At 42.1% G+C, this 19,117-nt stretch overlaps 1 protein-coding gene across 1 annotated transcript; it reads left to right on the top strand.

The window, feature by feature from the left end:
• The first annotated feature begins 3,286 nt into the window (after positions 1-3,286).
• COCH (cochlin) lies at positions 3,287-18,987 on the top strand. Its single transcript, XM_055291595.2, is given in 13 exon segments — positions 3,287-3,377; positions 3,700-3,756; positions 3,840-4,012; positions 4,014-4,083; positions 6,430-6,586; positions 7,699-7,832; positions 8,311-8,373; positions 9,318-9,362; positions 9,453-9,600; positions 13,439-13,542; positions 14,285-14,511; positions 14,687-15,203; positions 18,459-18,987. Coding segments are annotated over 12 exon segments (1,848 nt in total). The 5' UTR covers positions 3,287-3,377; positions 3,700-3,722; the 3' UTR covers positions 18,635-18,987.
• The last annotated feature ends 130 nt before the right edge of the window (positions 18,988-19,117 follow it).

Genomic DNA, 19,117 nt, shown 5'->3' with positions numbered 1-19,117 from the left:
TGTTAGGGATTGTTTTTAAGCAACCATCAGGCCAGAAAATGCTTCCATTTTTTATCAGGGGAATGCAGTAGGCATATTAAAGGTGGATTTTAATGAAAAGATAATGAAAGAAGAATGAAAGGTTAGAAGAATTAGCTTAACCTCTAACACTGAGCACCCTGGAATGCACATTAGAATCACCTGGAGAGCTTTTAAAAATTCTAATGCCCTGGCCCCAGCCCAGACCAATTATATTAAACTCTCTGGGGTGGGACCCAGGCATGAGCATTTTTAAATCTCTCCAGGTAGTTCCAACGTGCAGCCCAGACAGGAATCCACTGCTGTACACGGAGTTCATCTAAATTTTGAATATCAAATACTTCCCACTAAAGTAGGATAAAACCAGGCACAGTGGCTCATGCCTATAATCCCCACATTTGGGGAGGCCCAGGTGGGAAGATCACATGAGGTGAGGAGTTTGAAACCAGCCTGGGCAAATAGTGAGACTACCTCTCCACAAAAAGTAAAAAATGAGCCAGGTGTAGTGGTGTGTACCTGTAGACCCAGCTACTCAGGAGGGTGAGGTGGGAGGATCTCTTGAGCACAGGAGTCTGAGGCTGCAGTGAGCTTTGATTGTGCCACTACACTCCAGCCTGGATGACAGAGTGAGAATAAGTCTCTAATAATAATAACAATAATAATAATAATAATAATAAAATAAGATTAAAGTAAATTAAAAATTAACAAATAATGAGGCTGGGCCTCACGCCTGTAATCCCAGCACTTTGGGAGGCCAAGGCAGGTGGATCACCTGAGGTCAAGAGTTTGAGACCAGCCTTGTCAACATAGTGAAACCCCATCTCTACTAAAAATACAAAATTAGCCAGGTGTGGTGGCACGTGCCTGTAATCCCAGCTACTCAGGAGGCTGAGGCATGAGAATTGCTTGAATCTGGGAGGCAGAGGTAGGAGTGAGCCGAGATAGCGCCATTGCACCCCAGCCTGGGAGACAAGAGCAAAACTCCATCTCAAATAAAATACAATACAATAAAATAAAATATTTTAAAAAATAATAAAGCAGGATTAACCAGGCATCCTAGGAGTACGATCACCCTAAAATATCACCCAATTGAATACAAAACTCTGTTATTTTAACAATTTGTCTTTTTAAGTCAAATATACCTAGATTTGACTCTCTTCAGATTTTTCCAGAGCAGAGGCAATTACCTCTTAAATTCAGATATTTTTCTTTAATATACTTATGGTGAGCATGAACTACAAACTAGCTAAGAATGAGAGTCTAAACCCCACTCTTCCACTCTCCTTGGTTGGCCTTACCAAAAAGAAAAAAATAATAAAGACAGAGTAACTTCTCTTCAATGTTTCAAAACAAAATAATTAAGATGAATCTGGGTAAACAACCATGAAATTCAGTGAGGTATTTCCTTTATTTTTTAATGGTTTCAGACTCAGGGTCTGTCATGGAAATAGCTGCAGAGTTTTGACTCTGCCAAATCACTCACTGAAATTACATCACAGGAGGGCTGTCTGTGCCCTGTGGGCGCTCTGAATAGCATGTACCCCTTTGGCCATTTGGGACCTGCCTGCTGAGCTGTGAAGTGGCAGGTTTTTTCCAGTGTACAGACTCTTCCTAATTATACAGCATCATGACAATTTGTTCAGCCTAATTAGGGGAGGTTATCCAACCCTGATTGAGGACACTCAATAAACAATAATGAAAAAGACAGCTTTAATTGTCCTGAGGCTTGAAATTTCTCCCATGGAAAATATCAGGGGCAGTGGCTAGATTACTGGATTTCTAAGAAGAGGGTAATTCTCCGTACCAGAGAAAGGAGTAAATCTTGAAAGCAGCCATGAAAATAAACATCAAAAACCTCCCATCCCTCAAATGTTATTTGGTCTCTTTCCCTCCAGAAGACATTCAGGTAGTAAAGGGAATGAAATCAACACTCCTTAGTTGCCTGATAGAAATACTAAGTCATTCCAATCAGGAAGATAGTTGTAATTAAGACTACTACACTAGCTGACTTCCACGTGATGGTGGTGTATTTGTTTCTCAGTATAAAATGGCATGGGAATACTTTTCAACAATAAAAAGAAAGGAAGTACTCTTCTATAATGCCTCATGGATGAACCTCAAAAACATTCTGTGCAGTGAAGGAAGCCCCACAATGTATAATTCCATCTATAAGAAACGACCACTAAGGCAAATCTATAGAGACAGGAAATAGGTTAGTGTTTGCCTAGGACTAGGAGTGGGAGAAGAGATTGACCGACAATGGCGAGGAGAGATCATTTTGGGGAGGATGAACCTGTTCTGAAATTGGCGTGTGGTGATGGTTGTACAGCTCTGCAAATTTACTAAACATCATTGAACTGTACACTCAAAATGGATGGATTTTATGGCATGTAAATTGTAACTAAATAAAGCTATTTGAAAAAGTTTCTATTGTACCAGGAAGGTTAGCGTCTGGGCCTGGGTCTGGTTCTTCCGCTGCCATGCAGGTCGCCTGTCACTAACACTCCTCAAGAATTCTGCTCCTTCTCCATTTCCATTTGTAAAACGTTAGCAGGATGGTGCGGGGAGAAGGAGAACACATTATCAAATCTGAGATTCTGTGCAGTCACAAGACACCGAGTCTGGGAATTTGGAAAGGCAATCAGCCATTAACTCTTCCTGAGGTGGGAAAGAAGCAAAGGTACCGGCTGCTGGGGTCTGGGCCACCTCACACGTTTGGCTCTAGGCAGGAGCACAAATGGAACCACTGGGGAAAGTAGGACTCCAGCAGAAACGAAGGCGCAAGGCCGAATCTCTAAGGTCCAACGAGATAGCAGTCAGTTGACAGGGTTTCTAACGAAAATGCGGCATGAGTTTACCAAACCTAGGGTGGTTTTATTTCAGAAGTAGGAACTCTGTTTCCACGAGAGCACCAAGTTGGGAAGTTCGGTTCTCAGGCCGCGTGGACCTGGCAGCTCTCAGAAGCTCCAGGCCTCGCTGGGTGGGGCGGGTAGCGCCCGCCGCTGCCTCAGCAGCCCTGGTCCCGGCAGAGCAGGGCTGGCGAGGCCGCTGCTGCCGCCGTCGGTTCCGCCGGCCCTCCACACTCGTTGAGACGCCGGCGCGGGGACCTTCGTGCCCCCTCTAGGGACCGGCGCCGCGTCCAGGTGGCCGAGCCCGCGCTGCTGGAGGAGGCGCCTCCGCGCCGGCCTCACCCCGGGGCCGGCAGGGGGCGAAGGCGGAGCTGGAAGGTCGCCGCCGGGCCCCGGGGGACCGGCTCCCGCGCCCCCCCGCACAGTGCTCATGCGCGCGGCCCAGCCTTTATAGCGGCCGCGGGGGCCTTGCCTTCCGCACTCTGGCGCAGCCGAGTGGATCTCCAGCAGGTGCGGAGCCCCGGGCGGCGGGCGCAGGTGCGAGGGATCCCTGACGCCTCTGTCCCTGTTTCTTTGTCGCTCCCAGCCTGTCTTCGTTTTGGCGCCCCCGCCTCCCCGCGGTGCAGTGTTGCACACCGATCCTAGACTTGGCTCGATTTGCCGCCGAGGCGCCTCCTCTAGACCTAGAGGGGCGCTGGCCTGGATCAGCGGGTCGTCGGGGTCCTCTGTCCTCTGCGCCGCGCCCGGGGGTCCGAAGGGTGCGGGGCTCTGAGGAGGTGACGCGCGGGGCCTCCCACACCCTGGTCTTGTCCGCATTCTCCCTCTCTCCCAGGTGTGTGCAGCCTCTCAGTCACCATGTCTGCAGCCTGGATCCCGGCTCTCGGCCTCGGTGGGTGCGCGCCCCTCACGACCCCGGCCCCTTGCTCCGCTGGGTGGAGGCTGGAGCCAGCCCTCACGCTTCTCTCTTCGCAGGTGTGTGTCTGCTGCTGCTGCCAGGGCCCGCGGGCAGCGAGGGAGCCGGTGAGTGGGGGAGCTGGGGTGCGTCCAGGCGGTCGCAGGGGCTGAGCACCAGCGGGTACAAGCGGGACTCAAATCCAGCCCCCTGGGCCTCGGCCCGACGGCCCGAGGAGGAAGGCGCGAAGGTTGGAGCCGCCGCGTGGCGAGCCCGCGTTAGCCCCTGAAGGCGATCTGCTCTTGCTCACCTGTTTCTCCCATGGTACGGGGCCCCTGGGATCCAGTGGGGGGACGTTCTCCCAGAGCACTAGGAAGAACGCCTCCTCCAGGCCCACCCACAGCCCCAGACCCCGGGCCCGCCGAGCGCCGGCAGCAGGAGGTCGAGGAAGGAGGACTCCTTGAGCCTCACCGAGGAGCGCACCAGTCCTGGGCTCTGCTGCGTTTGGGGGTGGAGGAGAAGCCGCCCAGACCCGACTTCAGGTTGCCGTAGCCGAGAGAGAGGGAGGCGAACGTCGTTGTCCCACCTTGTTTGACTCGCTAGCTATGATTCTAGGTGTAACCCCTATAATCAGAAGCACTCGCGGTCTCACTCTACACGCGAGAGAGTTTAAAAAGTTTGTACCACGTGTAGAGGTCCGGGTATGGGTGTGTGGTTGGGTGTATTTTCCACAGTGTAAAAGGCAACGCTTTCCTAAGAGCTACCGTTTGTTTTCCTTGAAAGCAGGAATGAGGGTTAAGTATCCCACATGGCTGTATTTCTCCCGCTCCACTTAACAAAAGTCAGTGTTCGCAACTAAAGGCGGTCGGTCTTGGCACCGGATTCCGATGCCTCCCCCATCTCAGCGGAAAATGGGAGGAAGGATTAAGGCTGTTTGATGATAGGTGTGAGGCTGTTTAGGGGTAAGGATTTTAACCTCTCAGCTCTCTAGACTGTTTCAGAGCTAAGAAATGGGCATTGCGCCTGCGTCCTTCCTTCTCTTCCATGGAATGTAAAGTCCAGGGTACCTGTCACCACAAAGGGCACTCCAGCCTGGGCGACAGAGCAAGACTCCGTCTCAAAAAAAAAAAAAAAAAAGGGGCACAGAGGAGGGTGCTTGTCACAGGCAAGGTACTCAGTTGGACAGTATGGCCAGAAAGTATTCCTCTGCCTTGGGAAAAATGTTTTTAAAATTAATATATGTTTTAGAAAGGTTTGGATAACTACAACTTCCCATGTTTGAAAAATAGCATTTAATAACATTAATCTCAATTTAGTATCGACAGTAAATTCACAAATTAACATGTTGTATTATGTTATCTTGTTACTTGTTGCCAAGAGCTTGTCTCTTCCTAGCATCATTTATAGTAAAAACTTTTATTCTTTGTTAGGTTGACAGTGTAAAACTTGAGAATATTAACAGTGCTTTCTAAAAATGCATCCGCTGCTTGATAAATCTCTTTGGACAGATCTGGAGCAGAAATAATCAGGTTCAATTAAGATAAAAATGCTCTATTTTGAAGGGATTCACTTTTCTGTTTTCTGTCCTTCGGGAGTTATAGAATGTTGTTTGGGCAAATTAACCCCAAGGCTTTAATTTTCTCATCTATAAAATGAACAATCGAGTTAGATAACTTTCTGTGAATCTAAGCATCTTTTTGTTGGCTTCCTTAATGTGTGATTTTAAGGATCTGCATTTGTAGGCTAACTAGGATAAATGGTCCTATGAAGGAAAGGATGGCTTTGATTTATGCACATGTCTATGAAAATGTTCCACAAAGGCTCAATCTAGATTTACTATCTCTACCTCAAGCAACTATGTACACAGTGTCATCAAAGTTGAGATTTAAAAAACATTTTTTTTTCTTCTGGAGACAAGATCTTATTCTGTAACCCAGGATGGAGTGCAGTGATGCAGTCATAGCTCATTGCAAGCTCAAACTCCTGGGCTCAAGCAATCCTCCCACCTCAGCCTCTCCAGTAGCGGAGAGTACAGGCATGCACCACCACGTGTGGCCATTTAAAAAAAATTTTTTTTTTTTTTTTAGAAGAGATGAGGTCTCGCTATGTTGTCCAGGCTGGTCTTGAGCTCCTGGACTCAAGCAAATCCTCTTGTCTTGGCCTGCTAAAGTGCTGGGATTATAGGCATGAGTCACCACACCCAGCCAAGATTTTTTATATTTCTATAATTAATAAATATTAAATGACTTATTTTCTAGTTCAGATATAGTTCCAATTATGTATTTCCAACCTAGTTAAGAACTGAGAAGACAGGCACAGTGGCACACCTGTAATCCGAGCTACTAGGGAGTTGGAGATGGATCACTTGAGCTTGGGAATTTGAGCCGAGCTTGGGCAACTTGGCAAGTCCCCATTTCAAAAACAAAAACAAAATAAAAACCCAGAACTTTCACATTAGACTTTTATAGTGGCTGGGGACTATATTAGATTGGAAAACAACCTTGTGGCTTGCCAAAATCTGGACTGGTATGGAACGGTATAAAGTCAATATTCATAACTAGAAGTGTAGAAATTAGGGAAGTAAAACTTCAATCTCACACGGTAGTCTCCCCACCACTATGTCCCAAGAAGTCCTAAGAATGCTTACAATATTATCTCCTTTTTCTTCAGCTCCCATTGCTATCACATGTTTTACTAGAGGCTTGGACATCAGGAAACAGAAAGCAGATGTCCTCTGCCCAGGGGGCTGCCCTCTTGAGGAATTCTCCGTGTATGGGAACATAGTATATGCTTCTGTATCGAGCATATGTGGGGCTGCTGTCCACAGGTAAGCCCAAACACACCAGGGTGGGAGAGAAATGCAAACGTGATTGTTTCCTTTCCTGCTTTAGCCATCTGGATCCCTTTCCTCCCTGCATTCTTTCTTTTGGTGCCATTGTGGCCACAGAAAATGGATATATTTTCAAGGTTCTCCTGGATATACTTGAAACACCAAATACACATGGAAAGTTTCTGACAAAAGGCAAATAGCATTACCTCTTGATGGCTAGATTGCTATGATTCCAAAACATTCCTAATCATGTGATGTATTACTGAGTTATTACTATGTGCCAGCTATTGTTTTAACTTCCACTACAACTCTACAAGGTAGGTAGAATTTTACTCCAATTACAGATGAAGAAACTGAACTCAGAGACTTGTCAAGTATCTTGCCCAAGGTGACTATTGTTAGCAAGTGCCATGCTATCCTGCAGTAGAATAGCCAGTATAATACTTCTAAAAAAATTCAGTCCAAGGGCATGTAGCTAAAGTGAGTATCTTAGGAAAATTGTTTGGTGCTCTGAATTTCTAAGTTGTGGGTAATGGGATATTACAAACGTGTTCTTATCAACACTTAAGAAGTTCAACAGCACAAAACCATTTTTTTCCAGGCAAATTTTGTTCTTGTGTAAGCAAGTTTTTAAAAGGCTAGCAGCAGCTGGGAGTGGTGGCTCACACCTGTAATCCCACCACTTTGGGAGGCTGAGGCAGACGGATCACTTGAGGTCAGGAGTTCGAGACCTAGCCAACATGGTGAAACCCTGTCTCTACTAAAAATACAAAAATTAGCCAGGCGTGGTGGTGCATGCCTGTAATCCCAGCTACTTGGGAGGCTGAGGCAGGAGAATCACTTGAATCCGGGAGGTGGATGTTGCAGTGAGCCGAGATCACGCCACTGCACTCCATCCTGGGCAGCAGAGCGAGACACCATCAAATAAATAAATAAATAAATAAATAAATAAATAAATAAATAAATAAATAAAGTAGAATCTTTAGATGACTTCCCTGATGAGCTATTTTCTTGATTAATCAAAGCAATAATACAACATGGCACTATAAGTCAGTGGGATGCCCTGAAAAAGTGTGGATAGCATCTCAGCTGCTATTCTTGTGTTGCAGGGGAGTAATCAGCAACTCAGGGGGACCCGTACGAGTCTATAGCCTACCTGGTCGAGAAAACTATTCCTCAGTAGATGCCAACGGCATCCAGTCTCAAATGCTTTCTAGATGGTCTGCTTCTTTCACAGTAACTAGTAGGTATAATTATTGTTCTCATTCTGTAATATTCTCCCACCCCCCAAAAGTTTTCTGCTTTTTTTAGCTCAGCCTCTTTAACCTTGATGGAAAAACCTGTGATCAAGACTAAAGTTGACCTATAGAGGTAAACTGTACGTTAGACTGAGGGGTCAAGTACCCACTGAAGCCAAATTTGGGTGAATAGAAGACAATCTTACTGGCAGATGATGGCAATAGAAACTTGAATTATCTGCAGTCAGAATGCCCGGACACTTACCAAGGAACTGAAAAACTACTAAATTCATTTTTTTATGATCCTTTGAAGATGCAATGGATAAGCATTTTGGTTCTCTGAAACTAGCATGCAGCAGGATGTTTGTAACTACAATCACCATTACCCTATTACATTTGTCATCATAGAGAGCTCTAAATTAGATTCATAATACTTTGGTAAAGAAGGAAAAGGAAAAAAATAAGCTTATTTTATTTTAACAGAAGGCAAAAGTAGTACACAGGAGGCCACAGGACAAGCAGTGTCCACAGCACATCCACCAACAGGTATGAACTATGAAACCTATCTCCTAGTTGCCTGGCACAGCATTTGGAATTTATGAATACACGTGTTGTTGGTAGAAGCTTTTCTTAAAGAAATTTGATGTTAAAAAGAAACAAAGCAAATATCTTAAGTTTATTGGTATATTACATATGGAAACATTCATTATGTGTGTATTTTAAAGATAGGGTATCACTCTGTTGCTCAGGCTGGAGTACAGTGGTGCAATCATAGCTCACTGCAGCCTTAAACTCCTAGGCTCAGGCAATCTTCTCACCTTGGCCTCCTGAGTAGGTGGTACTACAGGCACATGCCACCACACCCAGCCAATTTTTTTTTTTTAGAGACAGAGGTCTAGCTATGATGCCCAGGATGGTTTTGAACTCCTGACCTCATGCAGTCCTCCCACTTCAGCCTCCCAAATTTCAGGGATTACAGGCATAAGCCACTGCACCCAGCCTAATAATTCTCTAAAAGTCCTATTTTCTCCCAGATTTGATAAACCACGCCTAAAAACTGGTCAAAGTACCATGAACTTCTAGTTCCATTTGCTTCATTAAATTCCTTTAATTACTGCACTGTCATGTGACTAAAAGGAATGTGTGTCTATTTTAAGAAATAGCCAGGGATCCCCTTTTGTATGACTATGGTAGTTTTAAAGTTAAAGATATTAAGAACATTAGGATTTAATGCTGAGATCCTGCCTCACCTGTGGGTTTGGGGTATCAAAGTCCTGGATGAGAGGCATATCAAATATGTAGGCCTACATACTGATTTGTTTATTTGTTGGGTCATTGCTTTCCCTAGTCCAGAAAATCCTGAGGCAATTAATTTTTTTAAAAAGTCCTTTCAAGAATGGCACTCTGTTGTTATGAGCTTCTCTCCATGTGGGTTTCTTGCTATGTAACTGTCTTCCTTTTGTTAATGCCAAGTGCATCTTTTATTTCAGGTAAACGACTAAAGAAAACACCCGAGAAGAAAACTGGCAATAAAGGTAAGAATCAAGATCTCCATTTGGGAAGGTAGCATTTTCCCTCCCTCCTCTTGAAACTGCTAATGAGGGGACTGGTTTGGTTGTTCACAGATTGTAAAGCAGACATTGCATTTCTGATTGATGGAAGCTTTAATATTGGGCAGCGCCGATTTAATTTACAGAAGAATTTTGTTGGAAAAGTGGCTCTAATGTTGGGAATTGGAACAGAAGGACCACATGTGGGCCTTGTTCAAGCCAGGTACCAACCTTGTTAAAATGGGAGATTTAAAAAAATTATGAATTTATTTTGTAATTGACACATAATAATTATATATACTTATGGGGTACATAGTGATGTTTTCATACATACAATGTATAGTGATCAAATCAGAGTAATTAGCATATCCATCACCTCAAACATTGATCATTTCTTTGTGTTGGATACATTCAAAATCAAATGAGGCCGGGCGCAGTGGCTCACGCCTGTAATTCCAGCACTTTGGAGGCCAAGTGGGTGTGTGGATCACCTGAGGTCAGGAGTTCGAAGCCAGTCTGGCCAACATGTGAAACACCGTCTCTACTAAAAATACAAAAATTAGCCAGATGTGGTGGCATGCACCTGTAATCCTAGCTACTTGGGAGGCTGAGGCAGGAGAATCACTTGAACTTGGGAGGCAGAGATTGCAGTGGGCAGAGATTGCAGTGAGCTGAGATTGCACCACTGCACTCCAGCCTGGGCAACAGTGAGACTATGTCTCAAAAAAAAAAAAAAAAAGAAAAGAAAAGAAAAGAAAAAATCAAATGAGAGGAGATTTGAATGAGTCTTGAATGATGACAAATGATCAGTCCTTTTAGTGGGTACATGTCAGTTCAGTATAAACATTTGAGTTATGGACACACTGGGTTCCCAAACTGTAAGTTCAGGATCTAAGACTGCCTGGGCAGACTGAGTAGATCTGAGTGCCTACTTTTTGGAATAAAAGAATTTAGAAAACTGTGTGCTATCTATATAAGAACGAGAAGGTAGACTGGAGAGTCCTGTTGCTTACACAAGTCACCTCTGCTTATCTACTCTGCTCAATTCCTAATTTCTCTTTTCTGAAGGAAGAAGCAGTGATATGTCTATTCCACCTCCCTATTCTGTTATTCTTTTTAGCTCTTTCCATATTCTCTTTGTTGGTGATCTGAAGCACCACCTTTCTATTTTATTCATTTAAAAATATTTATTAATTGCTGGCCAGGTGCGGTGGCTCACGCCTGTAATCCCAGCACTTTGGGAGGCCAAGGCGGGTGGATCACGAGGTCAGGAGATCGAGACCATCCTGGCTAACACGGGGAAACCCCGTCTCTACTAAAAATACAAAAAAAATTAGCCGGGTGTGGTGGCAGGCGCCTGTAGTCCCAGCTACGCGGGAGGCTGAGGCAGGAGAATGGCGTCAACCCAGGAGGTGGAGCTTGCAGTGAGCCGAGATCGCACCACTGCATTCCAGCCTGGGTGACAGAACAAGACTCTGTTTCAAAAAATAAAAATAAAAATAAAAAATATATATATATTAATTGCTTTTAGAAATAGAACATGCTCATTATAGAAAGCTTGAAAATACATAGAGCACAAAAAAAGAAATGCTCTAAATCATATGCCCTAGAGATAATCGCTATAATAATTTTTTTTTTTTTTTGAGACAGAGTTTTGCTCTGTCACCGAGGCTGGAATGCAATGGCACGATCTTTGCTCACTACAACCTCCGCCTCCTGGATTTAAGCGATTCTCCTGCCTCAGCCTCCTGAGTAGCTGGGATCACAAGTGTGCACTACTACGCCTCGCTAATTTTTGTATTTTTAGTAGAGACAAAATTTCACCATGTTGGCCAGGCTGGTCTCGAGCTCCTGACCTCAGGTGATCCACCTGCCTCGGCCTCCCAAAGTGCTAGGATTACAGGTGTGAGCCACCACGCCTGGCCCCTTCAGTATTTTAAGGAAATATTTGACTGTATTATTTTTTAAAAGCTCAAACTATTAAAAATGCCCTGCATCCTGTTTTTTTCATCCTTTAGTATTTTTAGCATTTTCTCATATCACAAATATTCATCAAAAATATTTCATAATATTCCTCTGCATGATTATTTAGTCATTCTTTTTATTATTTTTTCACTACATTACACACTACACTGTGACGAATATCCTTATATCATCTTTGTGCCCATCTCTGATTATTTCGTCAGGTTAGATTTCTAAAAGTGAGGTTCTGACTTAAAGCCTCTGGTATAAATACTGAAACTGAGCCATGCACAGTGGCTCATGCCTGTAGTGCCAGCTGATCAGGAGGCTGAGGTGTGAGGATCTCTCGAGCCCAGGAGTTCAAAGCTGCAGTGAGCTATGATGGCACCACTGCACTCCAGCCTGGACAACAGAGCAAGACCCCATCTCTAAAAAAACAAATAAATAAATAGCGAAATTGCTTCCTAGAAAGGTGAAGTAGTTTAAACTACTATCAGCAGTGTGTAAGGTTGTATAAACAGTGCTATTACAAATATTAATTTCCATTTCATTTGTTATTTTTTACAAGTGGCTCTGCTCTTGGATTAGATAGAATTTTTTGGCGTGAGAAGAAAATTTAACTGTTTTAACATAATTTAACCATTTGTCTCTCACCCTTAAAAATGGGTTCCTTGTTTCATTGACTTATGGTATCACATTTATACCTGAGTTTGAGCAAGTCTATTTCTTTGATTAATATGCTAATCCGTACATATTTTTTCTATGCTGCTTTAATTATCACAGTTTTATTGCACATTTTAACATCCCATGAGGCAAATTCCCCTGCAGTACTTTTTGTCTTACACTTTTTTCTGACTACTTTGACCCAATTCTTTTTGAAGATGAATTCTTCATTACCTTGTAGACTCATACAAAGACTAGCTTCTTGTAACTTCCTGGTTTGTAGTTTTTCTGTTTTAGAAAGACCATTAGAATAGGTAAACCATGTCCAGTTTATATGTAAGTCAAAGAACAGTATATATCAAGGATACAAAAATGAGACTAATTTCATAAGTCGTAATCTGGATAGTTGAAAAGTGACCACAAGCGAAAAGGTTTTCAACCCATGAAATCTGATTTTATGACCCAATATTCCATCAGGTATGTATGCAGAAATACAGTCAGTGTTCTACTTCTCCCTCACAAAATCTTGAATAAAATGGCTACTGATAATGCTAAGATGTTAAAATTTTGCACTATGAAATACTGACTCATCTAGAAACTAAACACAACAGATTGTGCTTTGGTTGTTTATACTCAAAAGTCTCTGCTGAACACAGAGTAGTTATATAAAAGTGAGCTGAAATTCCTTTAATATTAAATATAGGAAATGAGATCTCAAAACTCTTAAAATACACTTAATTTTAAGATCCACAAATGTCATTCTCATTATAAGAAAAACTCAAAATTGTAACTTTATAATTCATTTCACCTTTGTCCGTTTAAAAAAATGTTGACTGTCACATCAATGAAATTGTTTCTCCTGAACAGAGAGATCTGAGTTAATAGATCCACACTACTTAGAGCCTCTGGGGTCCCACACTGGAACAGACCCTAGTCTCATACCCAGCCACTTCCTAATTTAGTTTAGCTACCTGGTGCCCAACTGCGGACTTCTGTTAAACCCGAGGCTCTGAGCCAAGCCCGATTTCAAGTTCTCCGTATAATTTAGGCATGGACTTTGCAGCCAGACAACTTGAACTTAAAATGCAGCTGTGTTTCATCAGGCAAACTCCCTAAATGCTCTGAGCCTGTTTCTTCATTTACATAATTGGGATAATTCCAACCTTGTAGAGCTATGATGAAATGAGGTTATACATGTGTTATGCTTTTGGCTTATTACCCAGAATATAATAAATCCTCAATATGGCAATACTTCGTTACACCTCTGAAATATCCCCAATAATTCAAGGATGCAATGCCTCAGTTGACTATGTACTATGGAATTAAGAAAGAAACTTGTGTGTTGGCTGGTTTTAAAACTGTTTTTTAAGGCATGTAATGTTGCTTATTTTACCTTTTTAATTCTCCCTGAATAACATTTTCTTTCTTCCACTCAGTGAACATCCCAAAATAGAATTTTACTTGAAAAACTTTACATCAGCCAAAGATGTTTTGTTTGCCATAAAGGAAGTAGGTTTCAGAGGGGGTAATTCCAATACAGGTAAGTAGACTCTGATAACTGGGACGTAATATAGGAGGGTTATCAGTGATCAGACGTGTCAAACAGTATTATGCTATTTTATACGAGCAGATGTGAAATCTTCCTGGAACTGAAATCTTGGCTAGGTCTGCATTTGATCATCGGAGATAAATTTTCAATTTATAATGGAAGTATACCAAAGTGTTGATATTTCTTATTTTAAAAAATATAAAGCATGGTGATTTAGAATTCTCATATGTTGGATTGACTAGATGTAACATTGGAGAATTATCTCTTTGTAATGCTAAAAAGAAGTGAAAATCAACAGACTTATCTAATGAATGCAGATGTGGCAGAAAGAATGGGAGTAGAGTAGCACTACTGTTGACTCTGAAGAGAGACTTCTTAGAGGTACTAATCAGTCACCAAAGGGCTACATAGAGAGCACATGCATGGAAGTGGGAACAGTTTTGTGTTTCTAACTGGCAATTGATGTGGGGTAAACAAATGTGAGGCTTCTAGGAGGTGGAGGGGGAACTAATATGGTTTGTGAAGATAAATAGGCCTGGTAGATAATTAAACTTTCCCAGCTGATGCATCTGTTACAGAACTGGGTTCTATATAATTCTTTTTTTGTGTGCCCCGCCCCACTGCCAGTTCTATATATAATTCTTAAACTTTGCAGCATCAAATGCTACAGGGAAACAGAAATGTGGTTTGAGCAGTGGCAAATGCTACTTGTTTGCTTCTTTTTCAAATTTAGGAAAAGCCTTGAAGCATACTGCTCAGAAATTCTTCACGGTAGATGCTGGAGTAAGAAAAGGGATCCCCAAAGTGGTGGTGGTATTTATTGATGGTTGGCCTTCTGATGACATCGAGGAAGCAGGCATTGTGGCCAGAGAGTTTGGTGTCAATGTATTTATAGTTTCTGTGGCCAAGCCTATCCCTGAAGAACTGGGGATGGTTCAGGATGTCACATTTGTTGACAAGGTAAAGTGGTGAGGGTTATCTTCTGTTACAGTGATGGGTGTTCCATTTTGGACCTCTAAGTGCAGTGCTGACTGCCTGTTATCTAGATTAACTTGTAACATTCAGGATTTTCCAGTTTTTAAGAAGAAACAACTTTTGATCCTTTTGGATATCTTTTATGTGTCTCCCCCATTAGGCTGTCTGTCGGAATAATGGCTTCTTCTCTTACCACATGCCCAACTGGTTTGGCACCACAAAATATGTAAAGCCTCTGGTACAGAAGCTGTGCACTCATGAACAAATGATGTGCAGCAAGACCTGTTATAACTCAGTGAACATTGCCTTTCTAATTGATGGCTCCAGCAGTGTTGGAGATAGCAATTTCCGCCTCATGCTTGAATTTGTTTCCAACATAGCCAAGACTTTTGAAATCTCGGACATTGGTGCCAAGATAGCTGCTGTACAGTTTACTTATGATCAGCGCACGGAGTTCAGTTTCACTGACTATAGCACCAAAGAGAATGTCCTAGCTGTTATCAGAAACATCCGCTATATGAGTGGTGGAACAGCTACTGGTGATGCCATTTCCTTTACTGTTAGAAATGTGTTTGGCCCTATAAGGGAGAGCCCCAACAAGAACTTCCTAGTAATTGTCACAGATGGGCAGTCCTATGATGATGTCCAAGGCCCTGCAGCTGCTGCACATGATGCAGGTAAGGTCCTTGTTCTTTACAGAAGGGAACAGAAAAAACGGTTCAGTGAATTTAGGAGTAAATAAAAATTTAAGCATTTATTTCATTAAACAAACACCTGTGGCTTTACCCAATATTAACTGTCAAAGCAGCCCTACTCATCTCATTCTACAGATAAGGAAGCAAACTTCCTGGAAATGGCACATCTAGTAAGTGGCAAGGCCGAGATCCAAACCCAGGCATTCTGGCTCCAGAGTGCACATTTTTAACCACTGTATTGTTGAGAGAATTGCCATGAGAACCATGTCACGTTAAGGAAATGTTACAGGTGCTCATATTTAGCTCAAACTTGGACTGTATCTCCAAATAGCCAGCTTATAACCTACCATGAATCTGCCATTCAGTAATTTATCCTAACTTTCTTGTGTATGAAACAGGTAATTGCTCTGTCACCAGGCTGGAGTGCAGTGGCATGATCAGAGCTCACTACAACCTCCAATTATTGGGCTCAAGCAATCCTCCTGTGTCAGCCTTCTGAATAGCTAGGACGACAGGCACATGCCACTGCCCCTGGCTAATTTTTTTTTTTTTTTTTGTATAGATGGGGGTCTCACTTTGTTGCTCAGGCTGGTCTCAAGCTCCTGGGCTCAAGCAATCCTCACACCTCGGCCTCCGAAAGTGCTGGGATTACAGGCATAAGCCACCATACCCAACCCTAACTTTTATTTTAGTCAAGTTTTGTCTGGCATGAGTTTCCTAAGGTCTCCCATAGACTTTACCTATCCCATCAAAATTTCCTTGGCCAGGTACAGTGGCTCACATCTGTAATTCCAGCACTTTGGGAGGCTGAGGTGGGTGGATCACCTGTCAGGAGTTCAAGACCAGCCAGGCCATCATGGTAAAACCCAGTCTCTACGAAAAATACAAAAATTAGCTGGGTGTGGTAACATACACCTGTAATCCCAGCTACTCAGGAGGCTGAGGCACAAGAATCACTTGAACCCAGGAGGCAGAAGTTGCAGTGAGCTGAGATCATGCCATGGCACTCCAGCCTGGGCGACAGAGTGAGACTCTCTCAAAAAGAAAAAAAAAAACAAAACTTTCCTTTTCCACCCCCCCCCCCTTAATAAAAACACACTCTGGTGTTATAAAAGGGTATAAGAAGGGTTTCTTTCTTCCTCACCCCAGCCTTAATATTACTTTTGGCACAGGCCTCGTTCCTGAAGACATTAAAAAGCAAAGATTCCCTTTCTGAGGATGTAACTGAGTGACAGGAGGGAACAATCAATGGACTTGCTTTTTTAAATACTCTTCTGTACCTCTTTTCCCTACTTAATTCCTAATGACATAACCTTTTTCCTTTCTACACATTAGTACCTCTGCCAATGTACTTACATATTTTTACAAATACTGATGAAAGATTATTCTTAAGACAGAGAACACATGCAATTTAAGTTCCACATCTAGCTTATAAAAAGTATTTTTTATACATCAGCAACTAACCTGTGAAGAAGTAAAGACCCGTTTACTATCATGTTCCTTAATACTTAGCTTACTGAATTTATAGTTAACAGGATTGTATTCACGCTATAAAGTGATTAGGTTGATTAAAGTTCAGGAGGCTGGACTACACCAATATTGCTTCGTGAAAATTATCCCTTAGTGATATTGAAAGTTGCAAAAGCCAGAAAATAGGGTAGGATTTTAGGGGTAGATCACAACAGTTTTTATTTTCAGGGTCTTGCTCTGTCACCCAGGCTGGAGTACAGTGGTATGATTGTTTCATTTTTTATTAAACTGTAATTATATGCTGGGCTTGAGCTGAACAATCTGAACTAGATGTAGAACTGAAAAGAAGTGAGGAAAACTGAGGGGGAGGAAAAAAATATTCTGATTTTTTTTTTTTTTTTTTTTTTTTTTTTTTACCAGGGAGTGGGAGTCAGGAAAAGGAGATTGGAACAATTGGAAATTGTTCCAAGTAGCTTTTACATCATCTAAACCTGCTGTGTATCTTAGGTATTTACCACTCTGAGCACTGTATACCACTAGAAGGGGAATGAAGCCTTAGATCTGTAGAGGAAAACTATTACAGAAACTCCAAAAGTTATAGAAAATTGCACCTAGCATTAGATAGATGGTACTCTACACTAAGAATCTGCTAAATGATGCCGGGTGTGGTGGCTCACACCTGTAATCCCAGCACTTTGGGAGGCCGAGGCAGATGGATCGCTTGAGCCCTGGAGTTCAAGATAAGACCAGCCTGAACAACATGGTGAAACCCCATCTCAACAAAAAAATTTAAAAATTAATTAGCTGGGCTTGGTGGCATGCGCCTGTAGTCCCAGCTACTCGAGGATGGGGGTGCTGAGGAGGATCGTTTTAGCCCAGGAAGTTGAGGCTGCAGTGAGCCTTGATTGTACCATTGCACTCCAGCATGGGCAAAAGAGCCAGACCCTGTCTCAAAAAAAAAAAGATTAAATGAAAACTTCTACAATTAGGATTGAGGTGAATCCAACTAATGTATTATTACCCTAAATGTACGGTTGTACTAAAAGCCTTCTAGTAACTAAAGTGAATGGAAATAGAATACCTCAATGAAACTGGAAGAAATTACTCCAGTTTCATAAGATCCCTCTTGGGCGGTTATTTTTTAATCACTAGTTTTGCTTTGGGACTATAGGCTGACATTTTCTGATTATTAGACAGTTTGCCAATATAAAGATTGAAATGGAAGAGAATTTGTCATTACCAGAGGACTAGTCACCATTCCTCAAACACTGCAACTTTTGAACACTTTTACTATTTACTTAACCCATCTCTTGTGCCATTCTTCCTTGCTTTAATGGATTGTGACTCTGACTCCAGTATACTGTTTGATGCAGGCCAACCTCATACGGAAAATTTTCACCATCTGCATTTACTGTAGGATTTTAAAAAAGATACTGTGGATCAGGTTAAAAGTCTTCTTCTATTCCTAGTTTATAGGTGTGTTCTGTCATTAATGGATATTGAACTTTATCAAATATTTATCAGTGATGACTTACCTGTTAATGTGGTGAGTTATAGATATAGCAGAGTTTCTGGTTTGGACCACTCTTTTGCCACTCTTGTCACAATGACTGTGAAAACTTAATTTGTTCAGGGGATTTAATTGTCCAGAAATTAGTGAGCAGTTTTCGCTGCAACTATGTAACAGTGTATGGAAAACATATAGACATAATTCCATATATTAGCTAGACCTGATTTTTAATTCACTTTAAAATGTTTTCATTGTAGGAATCACTATCTTCTCTGTTGGTGTGGCTTGGGCACCTCTGGATGACCTGAAAGATATGGCTTCTAAACCGAAGGAGTCTCATGCTTTCTTCACAAGAGAGTTCACAGGATTAGAACCAATTGTTTCTGATGTCATCAGAGGCATTTGTAGAGATTTCTTAGAATCCCAGCAATAATGGTAACATTTTGACAACTGAAAGAAAAAGTACAAGGGGATCCAGTGTATAAATTGTATTCTCATAATACTGAAATGCTTTAGCATACTAGAATCAGATACAAAACTATTATATTAAGTATGTCAACAGCCATTTAGGCAAATAAGCACTCCTTTAAAGCTGCTGCCTTCTGGTTACAATTTACAGTGTACTTTGTTAAAAACACTGCTGAGGCTTCATAATCATGGCCCTTAGAAACTCAGGAAGGAGGTGATAATGTGGATTAAAATCTTAAGAGTTCTAACCATGCCTACTAAATGTACAGATATGCAAATTCCATAGCTCAATAAAAGAATCTGATACTTAGACCAAAAGCAACATTCGTTCTCTAACCATTCTGTATTGAAAAGAGAAACTTAAATGGAACACAGCTCTTTAACATGGTTCAGGTATACATATTTTGACCCAAGTGGATATTTTCTTAAAACCGATCAATAATAGCTA

This window comes from Symphalangus syndactylus, chromosome 9 (assembly GCF_028878055.3).
Source record: "Symphalangus syndactylus isolate Jambi chromosome 9, NHGRI_mSymSyn1-v2.1_pri, whole genome shotgun sequence".
Lineage (NCBI taxonomy): Eukaryota > Metazoa > Chordata > Mammalia > Primates > Hylobatidae > Symphalangus > Symphalangus syndactylus.
This window is presented reverse-complemented; position numbering and strand designations above follow the sequence as displayed.